We start from the raw sequence: 24,288 nt of genomic DNA on the forward strand, positions 1-24,288 counted from the left end.
AAACGAGCACTACCTTACACACAAGTCACATTAATCAAGTCTGCTTCAGGGAATGGTGTTGCAAACTGTTGAATAAACTCATGCTGCCATTACTTTTCGCAAATCCAACGAATACAGGTTGGCGAGCTGACCTATGGTTTGTTCAGGGGTAGAAGAGGCCGACTAACAACACGCCTGTTCTGCCCGAATTTTCGTAATCTTGACATTCATCCCCAAACGCCAATGGTATCCGTGAACCAACCTCCGACTATAAAGCATGCGAGGTATTGATATTTCCGTCCGTGGCCTATCTGCGGGGAGGAGGGTTGAAGCCAGGGGCTCCACCAGGAGGGCCAGGGTTGAAACCTGGAGGAGGGAAGGGGCGTTCTGCGGGAAGCCCGGAGGAGGGAATGCGCCGGGGAAGCCTGGGGGAGGAGCTGCTGGGTGTGAGAATCGCGTTTGGGGGTCAAAGGATCGTGATAACATACCTCCACGTCCGCCGAAAGGCGGAGCACCAGGGAAGCCAGGGAATCCGGGAGGAGCGCCGCCTCCAACGCCGGCAGCAGGACCCTACATCGGATGTCAGCATTTGCCTCGTATTTAGGAGTTTTACGGGAGGTACTGACTGCCAGAGACGGGGGAGCCGGAGCAGCACCACGACCAGCGGGTCGCGCAACACCAGGACCGGCGGTGAGAGTCGACGAGATTCCACCCGGCGCACTCTTTCCAAGTCTCGCGCTTGGGTCGGCAGGGGGCTCTGACTCGACTGACAGAGAGACGATATGCGCGCCACGAACGATCGTCAAGCCCAGAGTTCGCTTCTCCTCCTTCTCGATCGTTTGGCCCGAGGCGGAGCTAGCTCCAGGGGCAGCGGGCTTGTTCTGTCTGATTTTGACGCGTCGGAACTCTTCGGTATCGGCGAGTACAAGGTTCATGTGCTGTAAGGACGGTTAGCATCGCCATTGACACGCGATTGGGGTCTGAATTGGGTTGCTGACCTTGTCAAAAGCAAGCATCTGCCCCGTCATCTGGCGACCGTCGTTCAACGTAACTCTCATCCGGTAGTTGATCTGTGAAGTTATGTTAGCAAAAGCTCTGCGTATTTGTCGTTTGCGGTCGTTGGGAGCGCATCGAGGAAGAATACGTACGTAACCGGCCTAGAGAGAAATCACATCGTGTCAGCCTATATTGTCAACCTTGAAGCTTTGAGAAGAAGGTTGGGAGCTACTCACCATCTTGCCCTGTTTGTTCGACATCTTGGCTGATGTGGTTTTGAGTAGCTACGTGCGTAGCTGCTCTGACTCTTCAAAAATTGATGCTATGTTTATTGCGAAGTCTGGGAGACTTCAGCGCGACCTTGGATGCTTTGCGGCAGGCAGAGCTTCAGACAAGGTCAGAGTGGGTATACCTCTCCAAGGACAATTTTCGAAGGCGGAAACGCAGCCTTGGGTAGGCTGAGGCCAATGCCGGGTAAACTGCGGGACTAAGCTGGAGAGTCGTAAATGCGCTAGGCCTCTCTGGGACTAGTGCATCTCGTCCCCCACCCGCGTGCGGTACGAGGGCTGCCAAACCCTCCCAAAAAATACAAGGCTCGCGAAATTCAGCGGTACGCATTTTCCACTTTGACAATCCGCGACAATCGACACCCAACGCCTAGCCAGCCGTACCGCCGAAGTACTAACCGCCAAAATGTCGTCCGAGAAGGCCCAGAACCCCATGCGGGAGCTTCACATCCAGAAGCTCGTCCTCAACATCTCCGTCGGAGAGTCTGGTGACAGACTTACCCGTGCCGCCAAGGTGTTGGAGCAGCTTTCTGGTCAAACCCCCGTCTACAGTACAGCATCACCACACAGCCCTCCGAAAAGATTAATTGACTGACCCTACCCCCAGGCAAGGCCCGCTACACCGTCCGTACCTTCGGTATCCGCCGTAACGAAAAGATCTCCGTCCACGTCACCGTCCGTGGCCCCAAGGTACGACGAATTGGGACATGAAGAATTGCACATTATGTGCGCGCGAAGGCGGGATTGCTAATTTAACGATACAGGCTGAGGAGATTCTCGAGCGTGGCCTCAAGGTCAAGGAGTACGAGCTCCGCAAGCGCAACTTCTCCGAGACTGGCAACTTCGGTTTCGGTATCTCTGAGCACATCGATCTCGGTATCAAGTACGACCCCTCCATCGGTATCTACGGCATGGACTTCTACGTCTGCATGACCCGCAAGGGTGAGCGCGTCGGCACCCGCCACCGCGCCAGAGGCCGCATCGGCTCCAACCACCGCATCAAGCGTGAGGAGACTGTTAAGTGGTTCAAGCAGCGCTTCGACGGCATTGTCCGATAAATGCACAATACCCTCTTGCGACGAACGAAAAAAGACACTGGGACGGCATGGGTTAACGGTTGGCGAAAAAATGGGAAATGGCTTACAAGGCATGTACTTTTCCAGCAGTTGTTATCATCAGACAACACGCTTGACTTGAGCAAAAATTCAGTCGAGCCGCGGCCTCAGAGACCGACCGGCGTCATGCCGGCTTACCACAAAATTCACTATTTGCCGTGACTGCAATATTTTCATTTCCTGGTGATGATAGCTCGCTACTTTGAAGCGATCATATGGCGTTGGTGGTTCAGATAGTCTATTTTAGCCAATCAAGAGCGCATTTTTGAACCTCGTGGTGACGCTGCTACTGGTTGGTGTGTATTTAAAGTATCATTGGTAGCACGTGACGTGCAACAGGAAGCGATGCGCATCTTTACTGATCTTGGCTGTCACTCTGTCAACAGTGCAGGCTGTCGGAATGTCAGCAAAACTGGCAACTCGGATTTCATCTTCCTCCGAGGCGGTCAGGCTCGGTGTTCCCAGCCGGCCGGAGACAGCAAAGGTCCACAGGTCAATCAATGCGCAGTGGCCTTCGGATTCCCAGTCTCGACGTGTGCCAAAAAAATAAAAATAATAAAGTCGACGTGTGCCATTCCTTGGGCGGGTGGGAATGACACAGTGGAGAGCTTTGCACCGAAAAGCCCGGGGAAAGGGGAGTCGACGGGACGCCGGGAAGCTAGGCTAACAAAAAAACACGCGCATGCATGCAGATTGGTAAGATGAATGCCTGCACGCTGAATTGAAGCCATCATGACATGGAGGAGGAGGACAAACAATGGGGCGATGGAGAGACGAATAGGTGTTCCGATCCGCACCGATGGGCGTTGTGTCGCCCGGTCGCAAACTCAATGCCCCGGGCAGAAAGACAGACTGGCACATTTTTTTCTTCGGCTGGTTGAGATTAGATCCATCCAGCAGAACCTGTCAGTAGTGCCAGAGGCGCCCCTGTGTTATGTAATGCAGCATTTCACGGGGTTACGGGGGCACGTATCCGTCGCTGCGCTGGTCGGAAATTGTTAGGGAGATCTCGGGTTGGACTGAGGCAAAACTCGACGGCCCGCCGTGATTGGCCGCTCAGCACAGCTTCGGGTCCACTGCTTCCTCACTCTCTTTTCCCTCCACTGGGCTTCTTCCAAAAAAGACTCGATTTGCACTCCTTCAAAGGCACCTTCATCAACCCCAATCTCCCCTCCACTCAATTGCATCTATTGCAATTGATTCTCCTTCGATCTAGACAGTGTCCAGGATCTCCTAATATGTTCCGCAACGCCCTCCGACAGTCGACGCGCGCCGTCGGCGCCGTCTCTGCTGCCGGCAGAGTCGCTGCCGTAAGTCAACCTCAACCTTCCGTCAACCTCCCCATCCCCGAGCCGACGTCAATTCCATCCAAAAACATCGGCACTCGGTTCCGCGATACTCAATTAGGTCCCTCTGAGCTTTTTTGACGTCGCGGAGGCCGTGTTGGTGTTGTGGAAGAGCTTTTCATCGAGCTCCCTTGGGGGACCTGCGTTGCTGTTTTGGGGGGAGCGCCCATAACATTTTCGGGCTTCGGCTAACCTGTTTTTTCACCCTCAGGTCCGAAATGCCGCACCTGCCGTCTACAGCGCCACGTCGATGCAGACTCGCACATACGCCGACGCCAAGGCATCCCCGACCGAGGTTTCTTCCATCCTCGAGCAGAGAATTCGTGGTGTCCAGGAGGAGGCTGGTCTCGCCGAGACCGGCCGCGTCCTTTCCGTCGGGTACGTTTAGGCGGCACATCTCGGCATCGCGAGCGCCCATCGGAAAAGCTTCAATGCATCATCAGCTTGCACGAGGGTCTCGCATGTCGTCTCTTCGACCATGGAAAAAAGTTTTGCTGACGACGGTTGGACAACAGTGATGGTATCGCCCGTGTTCACGGTATGGCCAACGTCCAGGCCGAGGAGCTCGTCGAGTACGTTACGCGCCCTTTACCCGTCCGCCTTTGCGTTGCATCGCGTCTAACCACCCAACCTATAGGTTCGCCTCTGGTGTCAAGGGCATGTGCATGAACCTCGAGGCCGGCCAGGTCGGTGTCGTGCTTTTCGGTTCTGACCGTCTTGTCAAGGAGGGCGAGACCGTCAAGCGTACCGGAGAGATTGTAGGTTTCCACGTACCGCCTTGGTGAACGTCTGTATTTGCTGACAACCGCAACAGGTCGATGTCCCCGTCGGTCCCGAGCTGCTCGGCCGTGTCATTGACGCCCTCGGTAACCCCATTGACGGCAAGGGCCCCCTCAACGCCAAGGAGAAGCGCCGTGCCCAGCTCAAGGCCCCCGGCATTCTGCCTCGCAAGTCCGTCAACCAGCCGGTCCAGACTGGTCTCAAGTCCATCGACGCCATGGTCCCCATTGGACGTGGTCAGCGTGAGTTGATCATCGGTGACCGTCAGACCGGAAAGACTGCCGTCGCTCTCGACGCCATCCTCAACCAGAAGCGTTGGAACTCTGGCAACGACGAGACCAAGAAGCTCTACTGCGTCTACGTCGCCGTCGGCCAGAAGCGTTCCACCGTCGCCCAGCTCGTCAAGACCCTCGAGGAGAACGACGCCATGAAGTACTCCATCGTCGTTGCTGCCACCGCCTCCGAGGCCGCTCCCCTCCAGTACATCGCTCCCTTCACCGGAGGTAAGTTGATCAACTGCGTTTATTCACCTCTGTTTATCCCACCACTGGTTTATCCCACCACTGGTTGATCCCACTACTGGTTGATCCAACCACTGGTCTATCCTGCCACTGGTTTATACCCCAACCGGTTTATCCCTACACCGAGTTTTCACCTTCGTTTATTCAACGACCATCAATCATCGATCTATTGCTAACTGCTACAAACAGCGAGCGTAGCTGAATGGTTTCGGGACAATGGAAAGCACTCCCTGATTGTCTTCGACGACTTGTCCAAGCAGGCCGTTGCCTACCGTCAGATGTCGCTGCTGCTTCGTCGTCCCCCGGACGTGAGGCCTACCCCGGTGACGTTTTCTACCTCCACTCTCGTCTCCTCGAGCGTGCGGCCAAGATGAACGACAAGCTCGGTGGTGGTTCCATGACTGCGCTGCCCGTCATTGAGACGCAGGGCGGTGACGTTTCTGCCTACATTCCCACCAACGTCATTTCCATTACCGACGGTCAGATCTTCTTGGAGGCCGAGCTGTTCTACAAGGGTATCCGCCCCGCCATCAACGTCGGTCTTTCCGTCTCTCGTGTCGGTTCCGCCGCCCAGCTCAAGGCCATGAAGCAAGTCGCTGGTTCCCTGAAGCTCTTCTTGGCCCAGTACCGTGAGGTCGCTGCCTTCGCCCAGTTCGGTTCCGACTTGGACGCCTCCACCAAGCAGACCCTCAGCAGAGGTGAACGCGTAAGTTTAAGGCATCTTGGGATGCAAAGATGTTTATGCTAACAATGTCTACAGTTGACCGAGCTCCTCAAGCAGAAGCAGTACTCCCCCATGGCCGTCAACGAGATGGTTCCCCTCATCTACGCCGGTGTCAACGGTCACCTCGACAGCGTCCCCGTCGGCAAGATTCTCCAGTGGGAGGCTGACTTCCTCGGCCACCTCCGCACCAACGAGGCCGACCTGATGGCCACCATCGACAAGGAGGGTGCCCTCAGCAAGGACCTCGAGGCCCGCCTCAAGGATGTCATCACCACCTTCACCAAGAGCTTCCTGGGCTAAATCTTCAGTCTTACCTGACATAATAAATGGTCCGACTGGGAGTGCCTGGGGTTGATGTAGCTGTCTATACCGAAGTTTTTTGTTTTCCTAGAGGCGTGAGGAAATCTCGAGGGTTTTGCGCCGGTCCGAGGGAAGCACCAGGGGACGCGATCTTGGGGAAGGATCTCCAGTCGAACCACTTGTAAAATAGAGCTCAAGACTCAATTAACGCCCTCGATTCCTTTTGTCCTTTCATCGACTAGTTCCTGCAAACGAATTTACCCCGTGAAATGTGATTATTGGCCAACGTGGGAGCCGCCTCGGCGGGTCGAATCGGTTGATGTGGACTAGCTAACAAGACGCTGCTGCACTTCCGACGTTGACAGGTGACATCATCTGGCTGTCAGAGCTCCTCGTCTCAACTCACCTTGTCCCTAATGTTGCCCCTCGCACCACCACCTATTTCAAACGTCAACTTTCGGGAACCACTTACATTTTGCAATTCTACACGTTATTCTGTGATCAACTCTTGACGCAATACTTGAATTCTGTTGCGCTATTTAACTAGACGCCTAGCGCACACACCCATTGCTCTTAGTACACGACCTTGCGATGCCATCTGAATCCGGTCCTCCCGCAATGTCTACAGCAACCAAGGATATTCTTAGCCGCGTGCAGCGGATGGTCCCGCCCATGCTGGAGAAGTTCCACAAGGGTAAGTCCGTTATCTGACCGTTCGAAGAGGGCATACTCACACTCATCCCCCAGGGCAATTGGGTCGCGTCGGCGTCCTTGGCGGTAGCATCGACTACACCGGAGCGCCGTACTTCTCAGCCATGGCCAGTGCCAGACTCGGTTGCGATATGGTATGTTGTGAACAGTCCTCCCTCTCGTCGACATGCTGTCGGATACGGAGTGCTGAGACCGACAGTCCCACGTCATCTGCACACCCGGCGCTGCCTCGGTGATCAAGACCTACTCACCCAACCTTATGGTGCACCCCCTCATGCGCCAATCGCCGTCCGACGCGGCTCCCAGCGGCTCCAAGGACGCGCACACAGACGCCGAAGAGATCGCCGGCCCCATCATTGAGATGCTCTCCCGCTTGCACGTGCTCGTCATCGGCCCCGGCCTCGGCCGCGACCCCCTGATGCAGGACACCGTGGCGCGGGTGATCCGCGCGGCGCGCGAGAAGTCGCTGCCGCTAGTCCTGGACGCCGATGCGCTGTTGGTGATCCAGAAAGAGCCGTCACTGGTCCGCGGGTACAAGTTGGCGGTGCTGACGCCGAATGTGGTTGAGTTCTCGCGGCTGTGTAAGGCGCTGAATGTCGACGAGGGAAAGGCAAAGGACCAGGCTGGAGGGTCCGGGGAGGAGAAGGAGACGGCCAAGGTCGAGGCGCTTGCGAAGGCGCTGGAGGGCGTGACGGTCGTGCAGAAGGGCGGCAAGGACTTCATCTCGAACGGGGAGAAGACGTTGATCGTTGACTTGGAGGGTGGGCTGAAGAGGAGCGGTGGGCAGGGCGACACGCTCACGGGCTCAATTGCTACGTTCTTGGGATGGAGGAACGCGTATCTTGAGGGTCTGTGGGATACGGGCGACGAGAAGTTTACGGAGGACGAGCTGATTGGACTTGCTGCTTATGGCGGCAGTGCCATCACGAGGGTAAGTCTGGCGGGTGTGTGGTGTTGGTTTTTAGGTGCTAATTGTGGTTGTAGGAGTGCTCCAGACGGGCCTTCATGAAGAAGGGCCGCAGCTTGCAGGCGAGCGATCTTACGGATGAGGTCCACGGGTCGTTTATGAGTTTGTTTGGAGAGGTTGATGGAAACGCAGGGGCTACCAAGTTGTGAACTGCGAATGTCAGGCTCAGTAAGAGAAACGCATGTGTTATGAGACAGGCTTTAAAATGATTCTTCAATGGCGGACATCAGCGTGATTAGACAGACACGTTAACCTAATAGAATACGACACACTAGAAGATCCTTTTTAAGTGAAAAACATGCATGACTGCAGCAGGTCCATCTGACTGTTGCTGACGGTGTCTTGCAAATCCTTAAGTTCTTCTGAGCACTTGTTCGTGCAGAATTGGCAATGTCTACAGCTCGACAGCCTTCGTGTGGCAATTGATCTTTCACAGATACGAGTTCTACAGGCTTTTGGTATTGACTGGGAACTCACGATTGTAGAGTTGAGTGACCATTACGTGCTCTCAAAGAAAATTGTGAAGCATTACATTGGGAGCGTAGATAGCAGTCAAAGTCAGCGATAGTAACTTGTACGCCATCTTGTCTGATCTACGAAGGGAGTATCGAAGCTAGAAGGCGCCGATATGAGGGAAAGAGTCTACATGGTTTCTGTCGTGTGGCCAAATGTAGGACTGACGGTCGGTATCCAGAAAACACCTATTCTGCATGAGGCTCCAGGAAGAAGCCATAAAGCTCAATTTCATGAACCTCCCTAAGCTTACTCGAGATTCATTTACACTCGTACGTTCATCCCAACTTCATCTTTCGCTTCCCTTGAGTATCAGTGTGAATACATTGGCGACGGTTCAGGATGACGGCAACAACGACATAGACTAGGTAGTCAATTGCTAGACAGGCTCAATGTGGCTTACATCCGGGCTAGCAGGGCCAATGAAGGACAGTCAGTACTTGCATTAGAGACCATGGTGCTGTTGCAATACTATTGTTATGTATCTTTAGACTTGACCAAACCCCCTGTAAAAGCTTTCATTTGACACCAGGAATTGCCTTGGTGTCGGTATAAGTTACTCGCCTCATTCTCCTTCGTGATCGCTGGCTTGTTCCTTGTTCATGCCCTTGATACCCTTTCATATTACAGTTCCACGGCCACAAGCTAACACGGATAAGAGCCATGTGATGTTCCAAATGCAAAAAGACTACGAATAGGCGACAAGACATATTGAAAGCGCACAGTTTGGTAGAGCAGCGACCATAATAGAACTTATACAGTGCCAACACTAACATAAGCAATTTGAAATAGCTTCGCTTAGACGTTGAGTTGAACAACAAGACCAAATATTCAGCAAATGCTTCCTCACGGTTGTTGGACAATTTGTACTATATTTACATGCTTCTTTTGCCCGTCTTTTTTGCCCGTCTTTTTTGCCCGTCTTTTTCAACCGATTCAACCAACTCAGCCACTCTTACCCTTGTGTCCTCTCATCTGCATCATGCCGCTTTTCCAACAAAACAACCGCTTATAAGGCCCAAACAAGAGACCCAACCACTTGCCCAAAGTTTATCTCCTCTCGAAGCACCTCATCGCTGCAAGCCAAGCGTCGCCCGAACACGCCGGACGAGCAAGCATGGTCACGTGATATGGATTCAACGGCGCGCCGCGAGGCCAACCCGCGGCTCATCCAATCGCGACCCTCCCTTTTCACACAAATCCTGGCCACATTTCCGCGACCCGCTCAGTTATTCCCGGGCGTCGCACGCCCACTGCAGCGGGTTCCCTCTGCTGTCCGCCGCAGGCACCACACAGGCCCAGCGCCCAGCAGCGAGAGTCCGTCCGCGAAATTTCGGAGCGCCGCGCCGCAAAGCTTTGGTCACCCCTTCGAACCTCTCTCTCGTCGCTCTTTCTCAACAAAATACGAAATCACCAAACTCCCACCCCCCCAAACCCGCCGCCCTTTTTGCCAATTGACCCCGTCATCCCGCCGCCCACCTCCTCCGAACGCAATTCAAAATGGCTGCTCTTGTCAAGGCAATCAACGCAAAGATCAGGTCCAACCCTGTGGCGGACTATGTCTGCTCTACCCGTACGTACCCGGCCGCTTACCTCTCAAGTTTTTTTTTCTCTTTTCCCTATTCGCGCTCCGCGTTCCGGAGTTAGCGGGGATTATCCGATACGTTGGAGAGAGGGAGCTTTCACATGAAGCTACCTTCAAACGTCGCGGAGTCTCCTAGAGCTCTAGACGGGCATTGCTTCGAGTTTTCCGTCATGGGTTTGCCGTTCGGGAGCTAGAGCGCAGCTCAACGTCCCCGTGCCGCCGGCGTTTGCGGATGGGGTGCTCCGGTGCCGGCCTCTCGTGATAGCTTCAACAGTGACTCGAAATGATAGCTAAGCTAACCTCTGTCGCGCACCGCAGACTTCTGGGGTCCCGTCTCCAACTTCGGTATCCCTCTGGCCGCCGTCATGGACACCCAAAAGTCTCCCGACCTGTACGTCGATGCTCCCCCCCTCTTCCCGCCGCCATGTCCCCAATGTCCTCCGTGGTGGAGCTTGGAATGAGATAAGAACAGTATGACTGATGCGTCAAACCTTTTCCTGCAGGATTTCCGGCCAGATGACGGGTGCTCTCTGCATCTACTCGGCCACCTTCATGCGCTACTCCCTCGCCGTCCAGCCCAAGAACTACCTCCTCTTCCTCTGCCACTTCATCAACGAGGGCGCCCAGCTCACCCAGGGATACCGTTACATGCAGTACAACTACTGGGGAGGCAAGGAGGCTTCCGCCACCAAGGAGGCCTTTGAGGGCGTCCAGAAGAAGGCCGATGCTATCGAGGCCAAGGTTGAGTCCAAGGTCAAGCAGGCTATCGGCAAATAAGTGTGGTTCTTCCACCCAAGGAGGGGAAAGAAGCTTGGTGATTGCGGGACATATATAAGGCGGACATGTGGTGGCCTGGCGTGGGATGGGACGGTCCCCTCGCCGCCGGCACGTATTCCAAGGGTCCTGGTGGGCTGTGACCAAGGATGCCGAGAGCTTGTTACGAGTCCCATGGCTGTGATGAAGGCGTGACTGGAGGAAGTGCCCGTCGACGACACGGTGTAGCATGGCATACATACCGTGGCAATGCCCAGCCGCGGCGGAACGGTAGCCGGACGGGTTCTGTACCATCACCTTGCATTGTTGTTTTGTTGCTTTTCGGAAACGGGGGCCCTGCTTCCCCGGGGGAAACATTCCAAGGACGGGGAGGGGGCCTCTTGATTGCGGCCCTCAAAGCCGTATAATAGAACAGCGAACTGTTTCTGGAACCCGGCAAGTGTGGCAGCTCTGAATCGTGAAAAGTCAATGTGATGTTCTTGGCTGTGAGAGCCTGAAGAGGGTCAAGCGGTCTGGATAGGCTGGATTGGGCAAGGTGGGTAGCAGTAGCAGTGGCAGTGGCACGGAGGATTTGTCGTCAAGTGTCGTTGTGGTGCTCCCATGGTGGGCCAAGCAGTACCGGGGCATTGATCCGAACTCTGAGAGTCTGAGGATAGGTTTATCCTGTCTTCTGTTTTTTTTATTACGTGCGCAACGCTAGACATCTCAGCACGAGTGTGTTTAGGTTCGTCAAGTGGATAGCCCCCCCCCCCCCCCCTTCTCAGTGACAGACGACCACCGACGGAGCGGAGCGGAGCCCTTCCTATTTCGGGCGAATCGCGCCTTGTTTCAAGGGCCGGGGCCGGAGACAGGAGGTTGAGCTAAATTGGATGAGTCAAAGGATAGCGTGTCGTCTCATGTCATGTCGACCATGCCGTGGGCAGTATCTAAGGATGTGCAATGGGTCTGGCCATTAGGTAGCCGGCGATGAAGAGGAGGTCATGGGCCGCCGTGAGGTCCAAGGCTGTGTGGGTGGCCCTTCTCCGAGATTGCGAGAGCACCGACATGACCCCCACTCTCTCGTCGTTGGCACTTGGGCAGATCTCGCCGGACGGCCGGCCGAGTGCAGATCCATCTTCGCTCTTTGGGACCGCGCATGTGCTGGAGCCCGGCGTTATTAATCGTGGGGTGCAGGCGGCGTATGCCTCTAATAACCTGTGATACCCGACGACCAGAGAAAGAGTCACACAGAATTCAGAGGCCGATCACGCAAGGCGGCAGACCCCCTTTCCTGCCAGAGAGGGCACGGATCGAGGATGGGGGGAGGGGGGCACCTTGGTGAAATAAATCTCGCACTGTCAGCCTGTGTCATGAAGCCATCGCTAATTCTTATTATCATCGACAACCACCGGCCGAATGGCTGCGTTGGCGGGCTGGAGATACACCGCATGTAGCTTTGCGCAGGAATCTTTACTGCGACGCGCCTGAAGGCAGATGCCGAGAGAGCCGGGATCGGAGTATCCAGATCTGGATTGAGAGTCATCATCGCGGTGGGTTTGGTTGTGATGGTAATGGGGGGTTTCCCCCTTTCTGTTTTTTCCCACTCCCAGCAGCGGCTGGATGCCGGCGCAATCTGGTAGTGACCTGCAAAAAAAGAGGAAACGGAGAAGGAAATAGTTTCGATGCCAGATGGGGGGCCAAGAGTCTTGGATTGTACCCAGGGGTACGGGCTAAGTTGCGCAGGATAATATGGCCGAGTCGCCCGTGGACGCGCAGTGCAAGTGAGATCCAGAATGGCACCTTGGCGGTGTAACGACTCAAGACTCAAATGGCTGATGCAACGAGTTGCAGCAAGTTGGTGCATTCAGTTGCATCTCTCTATGCTTGCCCAATCTCGTAACCTTTTTGATGCCAATCCAGTTTGATCCAGCACGGCCTGGCTAGGTAGACACTCATCCAACAACCCACCGCGGCTGGCTCTGGGAACTGGGACCTCGGTCGGTGGGCCGGAAATAACGCTCGAGTAATATGGGGATGCGTGGTTTTGTTCATGATGGAGAAAGCTGGAAAGCCTGGGGGCCGGTGCGCTTTCACCATGTGGCTTAATGGCTGTCACACTTGTGGTGATGTCCATCCACTTCACGAGCAGCCTGGTCCAGGTGTGGGCGGTTGTTGTTCGGTGGTTGGAGTGGCTAGGCCAGGCCGGGCCAATGTTGGGGAGGCCTGTCCATCTGTCGTTGTGCTATCTGTATGTAGTCTCTGGGCAGGTAGCCGGCAAGCCGCTGCAATATGTCCCTCGGTGCAGAAGACCGAGGTTCACGATGGGATTTCCCGTCTCCCTCTTTCGACCCTCGTGAGTTAAGGCTTTGGAAACACCAGAAAGGGGAAACTAAGACGATAGGTTGAACCCTGTGAAAGTCACCCCGCATTCTGCCATGGACTGGACCGCGGGGCGAGAAAGGTCAGGGACGGGTCAGGTGAGGAACTGTCCAGACTGGCTGATATCGCGTCGAGTTGTCCCGAAGGCAGAGGTGGCCCGGCTGGAAAATGGCGAGGCGGACGTCCGAATCAACACGGGCTGGCGACGGCAAAGCCGTCTTTATCCTCGGCTTCGGCAGTGGCGGTGGCCCGGGACGCTCCCATACAGCCTTCTTTGGGACGACCTGAAGCCGTGAAGTGCTCGTGGGATCGCGAGGTTTGCCGAGTGCATGGCAACTTTATCGGGATTGGGGGAGTTTCTGCAACACATCCAAGGCCCAAGAAGTGCAGATGAGCTACTGTGCAATAATTACGGCCGGCCTGCCACTAGGCGCTTCCGGTACAACCTTGCCTTGTGACAGGCGCCATCATTTTGCAAGGACAGAGGAAAGCGAAAGAGACAATGGCCTGAGGTGCTCAGCGTGTCTTGCCAGTTGGGTTTGCAAGTCAGGCACTGGGTATCAGCACGGCGCCGTCTCGCCTCGCAACGAGGGTTTGCAGATGGTTAACGGCTTCCTTTCTCTGGACCCTTGAACTGTTCCCACCGACTCGTCATGCTGTCTGTTGCTCAGCTTGCCTACCTACCGAGAGACTGGCACTGACAGCTGATAATATCCCGCCAAATGCCACCAATCCCGGTGTCCCATCCTGGAGTTGTTCGTTTGAGAAACCGTTAGTCAACTGGAGGAAAGCTGTTGTGTATCGGCAGGCTCTGGTTGGTCAATTCCTTGCAGGCTAGCGGCGTTTTGCGACCCCGCCAAAACTTCTTTTTCTTTTATTTTAGAATTATTCCTCACTTGTTTTGTCCAGCGTTTTGGAGGGGGGACGCAGCACCCAGCGGCGGCGAGTGGGATGAACAAGCGCCATGTCTCATTGCCCCCCGTCTCCGTGGGGTCTTTTTTGGTGGCATTGCGGTGTTGTTGATGTTTGATGATGATGTCTAAAGATAACAGTGTTTCTTTGGGAACCTTGAGGGCTTTGTTTCTGTTGATGGCAGATCTCTGGGCATTCTCACCATCTGTCTCAGGAGGGCCGCGGTCAAGGCGTTCCGCCGCCCCCGGCGCGCTGAAGACCCCCATCCCGTCACCCAGCAAAAGACGGGGACGGAGGTACGTATGTATGTGTATGTATGGCGGCGCGTGGAAACAGATCTCGGTCAAAGAGGGGCGGTGGGGGGGCTCTGCTGCTATTCCTATTCTCGGGGCCCCCAGTCTCGCGTCGCCAGCCTCCCAGGCTCGGCCTCTCTCTGGTTTCTTTCTCGGGGCATTGCAAGGCCAAGAGGTATCAGCATCTCGGGTTGTTGTCGATGGATTCACATGGACGCTACAACACCTTGGGCTAAGGAGACGGATACCGCTTCGAGTCTTGTTGTTGTACCTTGACCCTTGACTAGGGTATGGATGCTCAAACATCCATACACCTACCTCACTGTGTTTGTTGTTGGGTAGCAGTTCTTTGGCCCCTTGGGGATGACTGTCGACGGAGAGTATTGTGCGTATGGTTTGCAGTGCAGTATCTTGATGCCAAGACCGGCAATAAGGCGGTGGACTGCAGCAACGGCAGATTGGCAGTGACAAGTGTGTGATCAGCCGTGCCCATGCCTCCTGTCGTCGGTCATGTGGGAGACTTGAGAGACTTGAGAGACATGGAGACATGGGAGGGGAGCATCAAAAGCCGAATGCCGGCGAGACATTCCGTTACACATTGGCTGGTGATGGATGTTGGATCGACAAATCTTGACTCCTCGGGGAGCAAAAGACGAGAACGAGAGGGACTGGAACGCCCTTTTTTTTCTTTCTTCCTCTCTCTCAGTACTTTCCCTCTGTTGCCGCGACAAAGCGGCGTGTTTGAGTGGTGCAGCAGCTTCAATCGCAGGGTGGCCTAAGCTCCCATCCCAGCCCGCCCAGGACAGCTCCCAAACAGGGGAGGAGCCAGAGGAGGATGAATGTACCTTGTACCTCGGTATCAGTTCCGCCCTTGTCATTCACCCCTCCCCTTCCTCCCCTCTCCCCCCTCCATCCTCCCACCCTCATCTGGCTTCACTCTGCCAAACCTACCAAAGCTGCACCGTCCCAGCAGCCCGCGGAGCACAGCTCGCTGCATCTCTCACCTTGCCGCCCAAGTACCTGGGTACATGTAGGCCCTGGCGACATGCCTTACTTTAGCGCTAGCAAGCTGGAGACAAGGTTCAGGATGACGAGGGGTCGCCAGTCTCGTCAGTTACAGCACATGTCCCGCAAAGAGGTCGGTTTCTTGTCGTGTCCCTCTTTGCAGCACCAACTCTGGAGGCTTTGGTCTGAACTGTCACTGCAAGGGTGGATGATGGACGTGGATGGATGGATCTGGCCTGGTTTCTGTCCAGTCTTCCTGGTATGGTCCGGGGTGTGCCTACAACCATCAAGCAGCTACTGTACGGATACTCAGATGAAGAATCCCATGCCCTGTCATGACTGTGACTGTTACCACCGAGAGCCAAGCGCGAGACGAGTTGCAAAAAAAAAGACGGTGGTAGCTAACCCATTTTACCTTTGGCCCTGACCGGTGCTCCCAAATAACATAAATCCCCTCATCCCTCGACCTTGGAGCCCTTCCTGTCCCTCCTCTTCTGCTCTTTTCCTCTGCTCGTCTTCTGTCCTCCCATCTTTGTCTGCCCCTCGTTGCTGTCAGCTGCTTTGCTACTGCTTCGTTGTTTGTGCTCCCCCAGATACCAATTACCACTCAAGCTATTCGCATCCACCGCCGTCATACCCCCCCTCATCCCCACCACCGGCATCCACTTCCCTTCCTCTCTCGGTCGGACGGGTGTAATAGAGAAGAGCTGTGCTCGCCTGTCATCGAAGCAGAAAGCTCCTCTCCCCGGCAGGGCAGCTAGCTAGCCACAGTACTTGTCCCGTGTCAAATCGAATCACCGTCGGCTCGTACAACAACCGGCGCGCTTCTTACTTCGGCCTTCGGCTTATATCAGCCCCCCCCCCCCCCCCCCCCCCCCCCCCCCCCCCCCCCCCCCCCCCCCCTGGCCCTTGTATCCGCGCCGTAGCATCTCTTCCTGCGCCTGATCGGCAACTTGAAAGACAGGCGGCAGCAAAGTCCAAACCCAGCGGTACCTCCGAATCGGCCCTGGACCAGACCGACGTAAAGCTTGGGATTTAAGCAACCTGGGAGATACCCGTAAAACCCCACCAAGCCAGACCAGTCCCAAACCAAATCAGTCCCAAACCACTGAACCAACCCCGCCAACCGAACAGCCGACGCAATTGTCTTGCAGCTGAGACCTCAACAGCTTTCTCCTGCTGCTCCTCGGTCCATACAAATAGTACGGACTGCTGAAGCTCTGAACTCTCTCGGTTCCCGCCGACTTTCTTCTTCTCCCCCCAAACCCTCGCATTCACAGCTGCCCAACATGGCCCAAACGGCCGTCACTTTCAACGATGTCTTCGAGGAGGGCGACGAGGAGGTCCAGAAGGACCCCCAGACCATCCACCACATCCGCGCCAACTCGAGCATCATGCACCTGAAGAAGATTCTGGGTGAGTGCGAACCGTCTTCTCGGGCTGTTGGAGGCTTCCGCAGCTTCTCGTACCGTCTTCGCAAAGGACTACGCTAACGTCGTGCCTTTCCATGCCTACAGTTGCCAACCGTGGTGAAATCCGTAAGTGCTTCCATTTAGCCGAACTCCTGACCTACGACAAGCTAACCACCATCTAGCCATTCGTGTATGTTCCCGAAACTCGTCCTCGCTCTGGGTGATACTTTAGAAACAGTGATGCTTACTTTCATCATGCGTCTAGATCTTCAGAACAGTAAGTCGGCCCACTTCCTTTCCTGGCGCTCTGCCGTTGTTGCAGGAAAAGGCCCAGCGCTGACACTCCTTAGGCCCACGAGCTCTCGCTGCACACCATTGCAGTCTTCAGGTAAACCAGACCATCTGGCGCCAGCCCAAGTTTCGCATGCTGACCCTCGCAGTTATGAGGACCGTCTCTCCATGCACAGACAGAGTAAGCCCGCATTGCAGCTCCTCTCCCCCCTCTGTCCTTCTCTGACCAGTGTTCCGCAGAGGCCGACGAGGCATACGTCATTGGCAAGCGCGGCCAGTACACCCCGGTCGGTGCTTATCTCGCTGGAGACGAGATCATCAAGATTGCCGTCGAGCACGGCGCGCAAATGATCCATCCTGGTAAGGATATTGCGTCTAGTCTCAAGATGACGCTCTAAGTCCAGCCACTAACACACCGCCAAAAGGTTATGGATTCCTCTCAGAAAACGCCGAGTTCGCTCGCAACGTCGAGAAGGCCGGCCTGATCGTAAGTCACATCCCGCAGAAAACCCCCCCTAAAATCTGACGACACCACTGACTCGGTATGCGCCTCTCTAGTTCGTCGGTCCCTCTGCCGATGTCATTGACTCGCTCGGTGACAAGGTGTCTGCCCGAAAGCTCGCCATCGCTGCCAATGTCCCCGTCGTCCCCGGTACCGAAGGCGCCGTCGCCACCTTTGAGGAGGTCAAGGGCTTCACCGACCAATATGGTTTCCCCATCATCATCAAGGCTGCCTACGGCGGTGGTGGTCGTGGCATGCGTGTCGTTCGCGACCAGGAGAGCCTGAAGGAGTCCTTCGAGAGAGCCACCTCCGAGGCCAAGTCTGCCTTTGGCAACGGAACCGTCTTCGTCGAGAGATTCCTCGACAAGCCCAAGCACATTGAGGTGCAGCTCCTCGGTGACAACCACGGCAACATTGTCCACCTGTACGAGCGTGACTGCTCCGTCCAGCGTCGTCACCAGAAGGTCGTCGAGATCGCCCCCGCAAAGGACCTTCCCTCCGATGTCCGCGATGCCATCCTCAACGACGCCGTCAGGCTGGCCAAGTCGGTCAACTACCGCAACGCCGGTACCGCCGAGTTCCTCGTCGACCAGCAAAACAGATACTACTTCATCGAGATCAACCCCCGTATCCAGGTCGAGCACACCATCACCGAAGAGATCACGGGTATCGACATCGTCGCGGCCCAGATCCAGATCGCTGCCGGCGCCACCCTGCAGCAGCTCGGCCTGACGCAGGACCGCATCTCCACCAGAGGGTTCGCCATCCAGTGCAGAATCACCACGGAAGACCCCTCCAAGGGCTTCCAGCCTGATACGGGCAAGATCGAGGTCTACCGCTCCGCCGGCGGTAACGGTGTCCGTCTCGATGGTGGCAACGGCTTCGCTGGTGCCGTAATCACGCCTTACTATGATTCAATGCTTGTAAAGTGTACCTGCCACGGCTCAACGTACGAGATTGCCCGGAGAAAGGTTCTCCGTGCTCTCGTCGAGTTCCGCATCCGCGGCGTCAAGACCAACATTCCCTTCCTCGCCTCCCTGCTCACCCACCCCACGTTCATCGACGGCAACTGCTGGACCACCTTCATCGACGACACTCCTCAGCTGTTCGACCTCATCGGCAGCCAGAATCGTGCGCAGAAGCTTCTTGCCTACCTCGGTGACGTTGCCGTCAACGGCAGCAGCATCAAGGGCCAGATCGGCGAGCCCAAGTTCAAGGGCGACATCATCCTCCCCGAGCTGCTTAACGACGACGGCTCCAAGCTCGACGTCAACCAGACGTGCACGAAGGGCTGGAGGCAGATCATTATCGAGCAGGGCCCCAAGGCCTTCGCCAAGGCCGTCCGCGACTACAAGGGTACACTGCTCATGGACACGACCTGGCGTGATGCCCACCAGTCTCTCCTGGCCACCCGTGTGCGCACCGTCGACCTGCTCAACATTGCCAAGGAGACCAGCCACGGTCTGCACAACCTGTACAGTCTGGAGTGCTGGGGAGGCGCGACCTTTGACGTTGCCTACCGCTTCCTCTACGAGGACCCCTGGGACCGTCTGCGCCGCATGAGGAAGGCGGTGCCCAACATCCCCTTCCAGATGCTCCTGCGTGGCGCCAACGGTGTGGCGTACTCGTCCCTTCCCGACAACGCCATCGACCACTTTGTCGAGCAGGCCAAGAAGAATGGTGTCGATATCTTCCGCGTTTTCGATGCCCTCAACGATATTGACCAACTCGAGGTCGGCATTAAGGCCGTTCACAAGGCCGGCGGTGTTGTAGAAGGAACCGTGTGTTACTCCGGCGACATGCTAGTAAGTCTTAACTTTTCATCTCTCACTACTATGGAGTTGCATCACTGTTATCGGGCTACATCATTGCTATGGGCGAGTCCAATGGACTTCCATCACTACTATGGAGTTTTCTGCCCCCTTTTCGGATCAGCGCTTTTCTTTCTGCTATTGATGTTTACTATGCTGCCTTGCAGTTGAGCATTCACACTAACACCTAATTAGAACCCCAAGAAGAAATACAACCTCCAGTACTACCTCGACCTTGTTGACAAGCTTGTGGCTCTTGACATCCACGTGCTTGGTATCAAGGACATGGCTGGAGTTCTCAAGCCACACGCAGCTGAGCTTCTAATTGGATCCATCCGCAAGAAGTACCCCGACCTCCCCATCCACGTCCATACCCACGACTCCGCGGGTACGGGTGTGGCCTCCATGGTCGCTTGCGCCAAGGCCGGCGCCGACGCGGTCGATGCTGCCACTGACAGCTTGTCGGGCATGACATCCCAGCCCAGTATCAACGCCATCATTGCCTCACTCGAGGGCAGCGATAACGACACTGGCCTGAACCCGGCCCACGTCCGCGCTCTGGACTCTTACTGGTCCCAGCTGCGTCTGCTCTACTCTCCCTTCGAGGCACACCTTGCCGGTCCTGATCCCGAGGTGTACGAGCACGAGATTCCCGGTGGTCAGCTCACCAACATGATGTTCCAGGCTTCCCAGCTTGGCCTGGGCACCCAGTGGGCCGAGACCAAGAAGGCCTATGAGCACGCCAACGATCTCCTTGGTGACATTGTCAAGGTTACGCCTACCTCCAAGGTCGTCGGTGACCTTGCCCAGTTCATGGTTTCCAACAAGCTCACGGCTGAGGACGTCAAGGCCCGCGCTAGCGAGCTTGACTTCCCCGGCTCCGTGCTGGAGTTCCTTGAGGGTCTGATGGGCCAGCCGTACGGCGGTTTCCCTGAACCTCTCCGCTCTGACGCCCTCCGTGGCCGCAGAAAGCTGGACAAGCGCCCTGGTCTCTTCCTTGAGCCCGTCGACTTCAACAAGGTCAAGCGCGAGCTGCACAAGAAGTTTGGTGGTCCCGTCACCGAGTGCGACATCGCTGCGTACGTCATGTACCCCAAGGTCTTCGAGGACTACAAGAAGTTCATCCTGAAGTACGGTGATCTCTCCGTTCTTCCCACAAAGTACTTCCTGTCTCGTCCCGAGATTGGTGAGGAGTTCCACGTCGAGCTCGAGAAGGGCAAGGTCCTCATCCTCAAGCTCCTGGCCATCGGTCCCCTCAGCGAGAACACCGGCCAGCGTGAGGTGTTCTACGAGATGAACGGTGAGGTCCGCCAGGTCACCGTTGATGACAACAAGGCCTCCGTCGAGAACGTCAGCCGGCCTAAGGCCGACCCTACCGACTCGAGCCAGGTTGGTGCGCCCATGGCTGGTGTGTTGGTTGAACTCCGTGTCAAGGAGGGCACCGAGGTCAAGAAGGGCGACCCGATCGCTGTTCTCAGTGCCATGAAGATGGTAAGTTTCCGCCCCTTGTTTTGTCCCGTATCCCGTCCTGCTACTCGTCTCCTTCATGAACCCCGTCTCTCAACCCATCTCTCACCTCTTTCATTGTCTTGCATTTACTAATTCAATCTCTCCAGGAAATGGTCATCTCTGCGCCGCACAACGGAAAGGTGTCGACCCTCCAGGTCAAGGAGGGCGACTCGGTCGACGGCTCCGACTTGGTTTGCAGAATTGTCAAGGGTTAGAGAAACGGTATCTTGTGACGGCGTGACAACTTCTGGGATTTCTTTTTTTATGATTCCAAATATTTAGCGAGAAAACCATAGGACGGGATGAATGGGTCATCTGGTAGTTTGATGAGATGAATTAACGGACTTAAGAACAAAACACGTCTTGGTTATTGTCATCCGACATGTGTCTTTCCGTCTAATGCCTTCCGTCTGGGAGGACTCGTGATTTGTTGCGTCTATGACGTCGTGCTACTCTCACAAAGCCAGCCCGTATGCCTCCCGCCCATCTAGTCCTGCCGGCCCAACCCCGTCTCTCCTCGCCCTTGTGGATACCAGAACGATGGCAGGGGGGCGGCACGAGGAAATGAGAGCAGGAGCGTGTGGGCGAACCAAGTAACGAGGGTATGCCCCGTCTCTGTGAAGCGGTCGCGAACCCATCCCCAGGTGCTCCGTCTCATCGGAGCCCCTTGCTGAGCGTGCCGTCTCGGACGTTGGCGGAAGTTCCCCCGCTCTATTCGGCCGCCAGCCGCCATCTATTCTGTGCCTCACTTTGATCGGTGGAGCCCACCAGGCTCATTGCGTCCGTCATATGCTGTCTTACTATTTCATGGATTCAGCATAGGTGTTGCATAGGTTTGCAGGCACAATAGTGACACGCGAACCACGGAACTGGCGTGCCCAAACCAGGTCTGATTTAGTCTATGATCCCGCCGCCATAGCCCTCATCATGCTGTTTTTACAAGTACACAAAAGAGGCCGTAAAGATACCACCCCGTTGGCAGCAGAGCCCCGTCGTGTGTTTGACAGATCTTTTTTTATCTTTTGATTCGTCTCTCTGTCATAATGCCTCCGCTGCTACTAATAGCAACCCGACCGCGCTCCCGATCCTCAGTCAGTCATCAGAGGATCTACTCCTCCATCTTCTCATCGTCCTTCTTGTCCTCGTCATCATCGTCATCGCCCTCGAGCGCCTTCTTGGCTAACCGCTCCGCCTCCTCGCGCAGGTCCTTGGGCACCTCCTCGTGGCGGCCCTTGGTGGGGCCGTCGATATCGCTGATCCAGCTCATCTCGAGCTCAAACTCCTTGTCCTTGTTGTCGTCGTGGGCGACGTAGATGATGCGGGCAGCCTCCTTGACGGCGTCCTTGAGGGTGAGCCCGCCCTCGGCGAGGTCGAGCTTCTCGAGCTCGGCCTTGGCGGCTTGGCGGCCCTTGCCGGTGGCGGCACCGTAGTAGCCCCAGTAGGAGCCCGAGGGCTCAATCATGTAGAGGAAGGGGCCGCCGTGCTTCTTGGAGGTGTCCTTGCCGCCGGCGCCGACCTTGGGGCCGGAGCCGACCTCGCCGTCGACTGGGGACTCGGTTGAGGGGTCGAAGCCGCCGACAATGGCGGTGATGCCAAAGGGACGAACGGAGGAGTAGAGGGTGTAGGCTTGAAGGTAGCCGCCCATACGGGCTGCAAGGTCGGCGGTGGAGATGGGGGTCTTGAAGGTCTCGCGCCAGCCGCGGGCTTCTTCGCGGGCGCGGTCGACGAAGTGGCGGCCGTCGGGGATCATGCCTGAGTAGACCTTTTTTGTGTGAGTTGAGTGGCCGGAAACAAGACAGACATGTTGTAGTGATGGGCATGGGAGTTGAGCTGCTTGCACACAAGCCTAGAGACATGTGGGAGCGAGGGAGGGGGCATGTGTCTAGACTGCGAGAGGGGGGAAGGCAGGGTGAGGGGCCGACTTACAGCACCGAGATGTCTGTCAATGGTGGCGATGCGCTTGTTGGCGTTGGGCTTCCATAGCTTCGAGGTGATGACCTTTTCGACAGCGAGGACGACACCCTCCTTGCAGCGGATGCCGATAGATGTGCCACCATTCTCAACGGCCTTGACGGCGTACTCGACCTGGAAGTTGCGGCCGTCGGGGGAGAAGATGGAGTTGCTCAGGTCGTAACCCGTGCCTATCGACGTCTATCCGGTGCGAAAGACAAACACATTAGCAATTGTTGTGGTCTCCAGAGGACGTGTAATGGGTGCGGCGATAGCTTCCAAGAACCCCGGTCACTGGAGCTGGTGGTGCTGGTGGTAGTGGTGCCCCCGGGTACTGGCAAGGGAAAGCTTACCATTGTGAATTAGAGGGAGCTTGGGGTATGTGGGAATTCGGCTTGTGTTCTGGAAGAGACGGCGTAATACGGCCGGCGATGGAAGAATTCGTGGTGAGGTGCAGGTTCGTGGGAGGTTGTCTTGTCGTCGGGAAGCTTTGTTGGTGGATGACGATGGCGGGACGTGGTTTGGAATCGGGGAATCTGGAGCCTTGAGATCTAAGCTTCAGGCAACCCGAGCTGCGTGTTGCTGCGCGAGGTTGACGAGCGAGGCTGGATGTAGGGGTGCCTCAGGCCGGAGTGGGAAGAGCTGGGGGTGGATCCAAGGTAAGGTAGGTGTGTGTTGAGAAAGCAGACAGCATCAGCCACATCTGCAACTGTGGCTCGAGGTGGAGTGGCTTATCGGTCATTTGTCACTCGCTGTCTGGCGGCAGCAGCTGAGAGCTTCATCGTGAAGTTGAAGCTGACAGGGGACTGGATTTACCCCACCATCCCGCACTTGAACCTGCAGTGGGCTGCAGCTGCCAGGTGTTGGAGGATTTTGAAGGTGAGGGGAGACAGTTGGCGGTCACTCTGTGGTTTGACGATGCTCCGAGATTTGTCCAACAGTTAATCAGGGAGTCCCAAAGGAATCTTCCGTCGGGCGGTTGCTCTCCAACTATATTATTCCAAAGCACGCATGGCCTTTGGATGTTGCGAAGGACGCTTTATTGGACATCTCGTCACATCCCTAACATACCTAGGTAGCACCTTACGGAGACTCAAGAGTCCAGGCCCGGATGGGTACGGCGAAACATGCGTTGGGACGGGGTTTGAGGAGGAGCGGTGTAGAGCCGCCCGACTAGCACCCCGAGAGGCGGTCTTGGAAGGAATCGAAAGCTAAGCAAACTGTTGAGAGCTCCTTAGCCTCCAGTTTGGATGTTCTCGAAGTAAGTATCACATGTCCCAAAGTATTGCAACACGTCAGAGAGAACATCATCATCGCTTCCCTCCGGACGAGGTAGAGTATCGGAGAGTGGAAAGTGGGCAGATGACGACGGGTAGGCTCGAGTGTGTCACGGGAAACGTGTTTTGATACCTCCGTAGTCTTCCAGAAGCTGTGTGGACTGACCGGGTCACCAACCTATTGGGCGCAGGCGCAAAACTGGGAGAGGAATATGTTTCAAGTGGCCGCTTTGCTGCTGGACCCTGCCCTTTGCCCTCTGTCTTCTGTCAGCGGACCGATGTGTGATGGTTGCATGCCTGCCCACCATTGCATTTCGGTGCCAGGCCAGGTACCGAATTCACGACTTGTCTGACGATCCGTTATGCGTCG

General features: G+C 55.9%; 6 protein-coding genes across 6 annotated transcripts; 5 read left to right on the top strand and 1 right to left on the bottom strand.

Annotated features, from left to right (window-relative positions):
• Nucleotides 1–286: 286 nt before the first annotated feature.
• ColSpa_00588 (small RNA degrading nuclease 5) lies at nucleotides 287–1,235 on the bottom strand (the record flags this gene model as incomplete). Its single annotated transcript, XM_049266800.1, has 5 exons — nucleotides 287–345; nucleotides 468–549; nucleotides 606–917; nucleotides 978–1,049; nucleotides 1,212–1,235. 5 exons carry the CDS (start codon nucleotides 1,233–1,235, stop codon nucleotides 287–289), a joined length of 549 nt encoding a protein of 182 aa, XP_049122757.1.
• Nucleotides 1,236–1,668: 433 nt separating this feature from the next.
• On the top strand, nucleotides 1,669–2,320 carry ColSpa_00589 (60S ribosomal protein L11; the record flags this gene model as incomplete). The annotated part of the gene is made up of 3 exons (XM_049266801.1): nucleotides 1,669–1,813; nucleotides 1,870–1,952; nucleotides 2,027–2,320. The coding sequence occupies 3 exons, from the start codon at nucleotides 1,669–1,671 to the stop codon at nucleotides 2,318–2,320; spliced, it is 522 nt and encodes a 173-aa protein (XP_049122758.1).
• A 1,295-nt stretch (nucleotides 2,321–3,615) lies between these two features.
• On the top strand, nucleotides 3,616–4,241 carry ColSpa_00590 (ATP synthase subunit alpha, mitochondrial; the record flags this gene model as incomplete). The annotated part of the gene is given in 3 exon segments (XM_049266802.1): nucleotides 3,616–3,687; nucleotides 3,935–4,101; nucleotides 4,112–4,241. Coding segments are annotated over 3 exon segments (369 nt in total).
• A 2,425-nt stretch (nucleotides 4,242–6,666) lies between these two features.
• Nucleotides 6,667–7,875, top strand: ColSpa_00591 (ATP-dependent (S)-NAD(P)H-hydrate dehydratase; the record flags this gene model as incomplete). Its single annotated transcript, XM_049266803.1, has 4 exons — nucleotides 6,667–6,742; nucleotides 6,796–6,893; nucleotides 6,959–7,690; nucleotides 7,744–7,875. The coding sequence occupies 4 exons, from the start codon at nucleotides 6,667–6,669 to the stop codon at nucleotides 7,873–7,875; spliced, it is 1,038 nt and encodes a 345-aa protein (XP_049122760.1).
• Nucleotides 7,876–10,189: 2,314 nt separating this feature from the next.
• On the top strand, nucleotides 10,190–10,601 carry ColSpa_00592 (mitochondrial pyruvate carrier 1; the record flags this gene model as incomplete). Its single annotated transcript, XM_049266804.1, has 2 exons — nucleotides 10,190–10,215; nucleotides 10,328–10,601. The coding sequence occupies 2 exons, from the start codon at nucleotides 10,190–10,192 to the stop codon at nucleotides 10,599–10,601; spliced, it is 300 nt and encodes a 99-aa protein (XP_049122761.1).
• Nucleotides 10,602–16,455: 5,854 nt separating this feature from the next.
• Nucleotides 16,456–20,906, top strand: ColSpa_00593 (pyruvate decarboxylase; the record flags this gene model as incomplete). The annotated part of the gene is made up of 6 exons (XM_049266805.1): nucleotides 16,456–16,582; nucleotides 17,110–17,229; nucleotides 17,295–17,356; nucleotides 17,428–19,176; nucleotides 19,378–20,673; nucleotides 20,799–20,906. The coding sequence occupies 6 exons, from the start codon at nucleotides 16,456–16,458 to the stop codon at nucleotides 20,904–20,906; spliced, it is 3,462 nt and encodes a 1,153-aa protein (XP_049122762.1).
• Between the last annotated feature and the right edge of the window lie 3,382 nt (nucleotides 20,907–24,288).

This window comes from Colletotrichum spaethianum, assembly GCF_022836535.1.
Source record: "Colletotrichum spaethianum MAFF 239500 DNA, contig01, whole genome shotgun sequence".
Classification (NCBI taxonomy): domain Eukaryota; kingdom Fungi; phylum Ascomycota; class Sordariomycetes; order Glomerellales; family Glomerellaceae; genus Colletotrichum; species Colletotrichum spaethianum.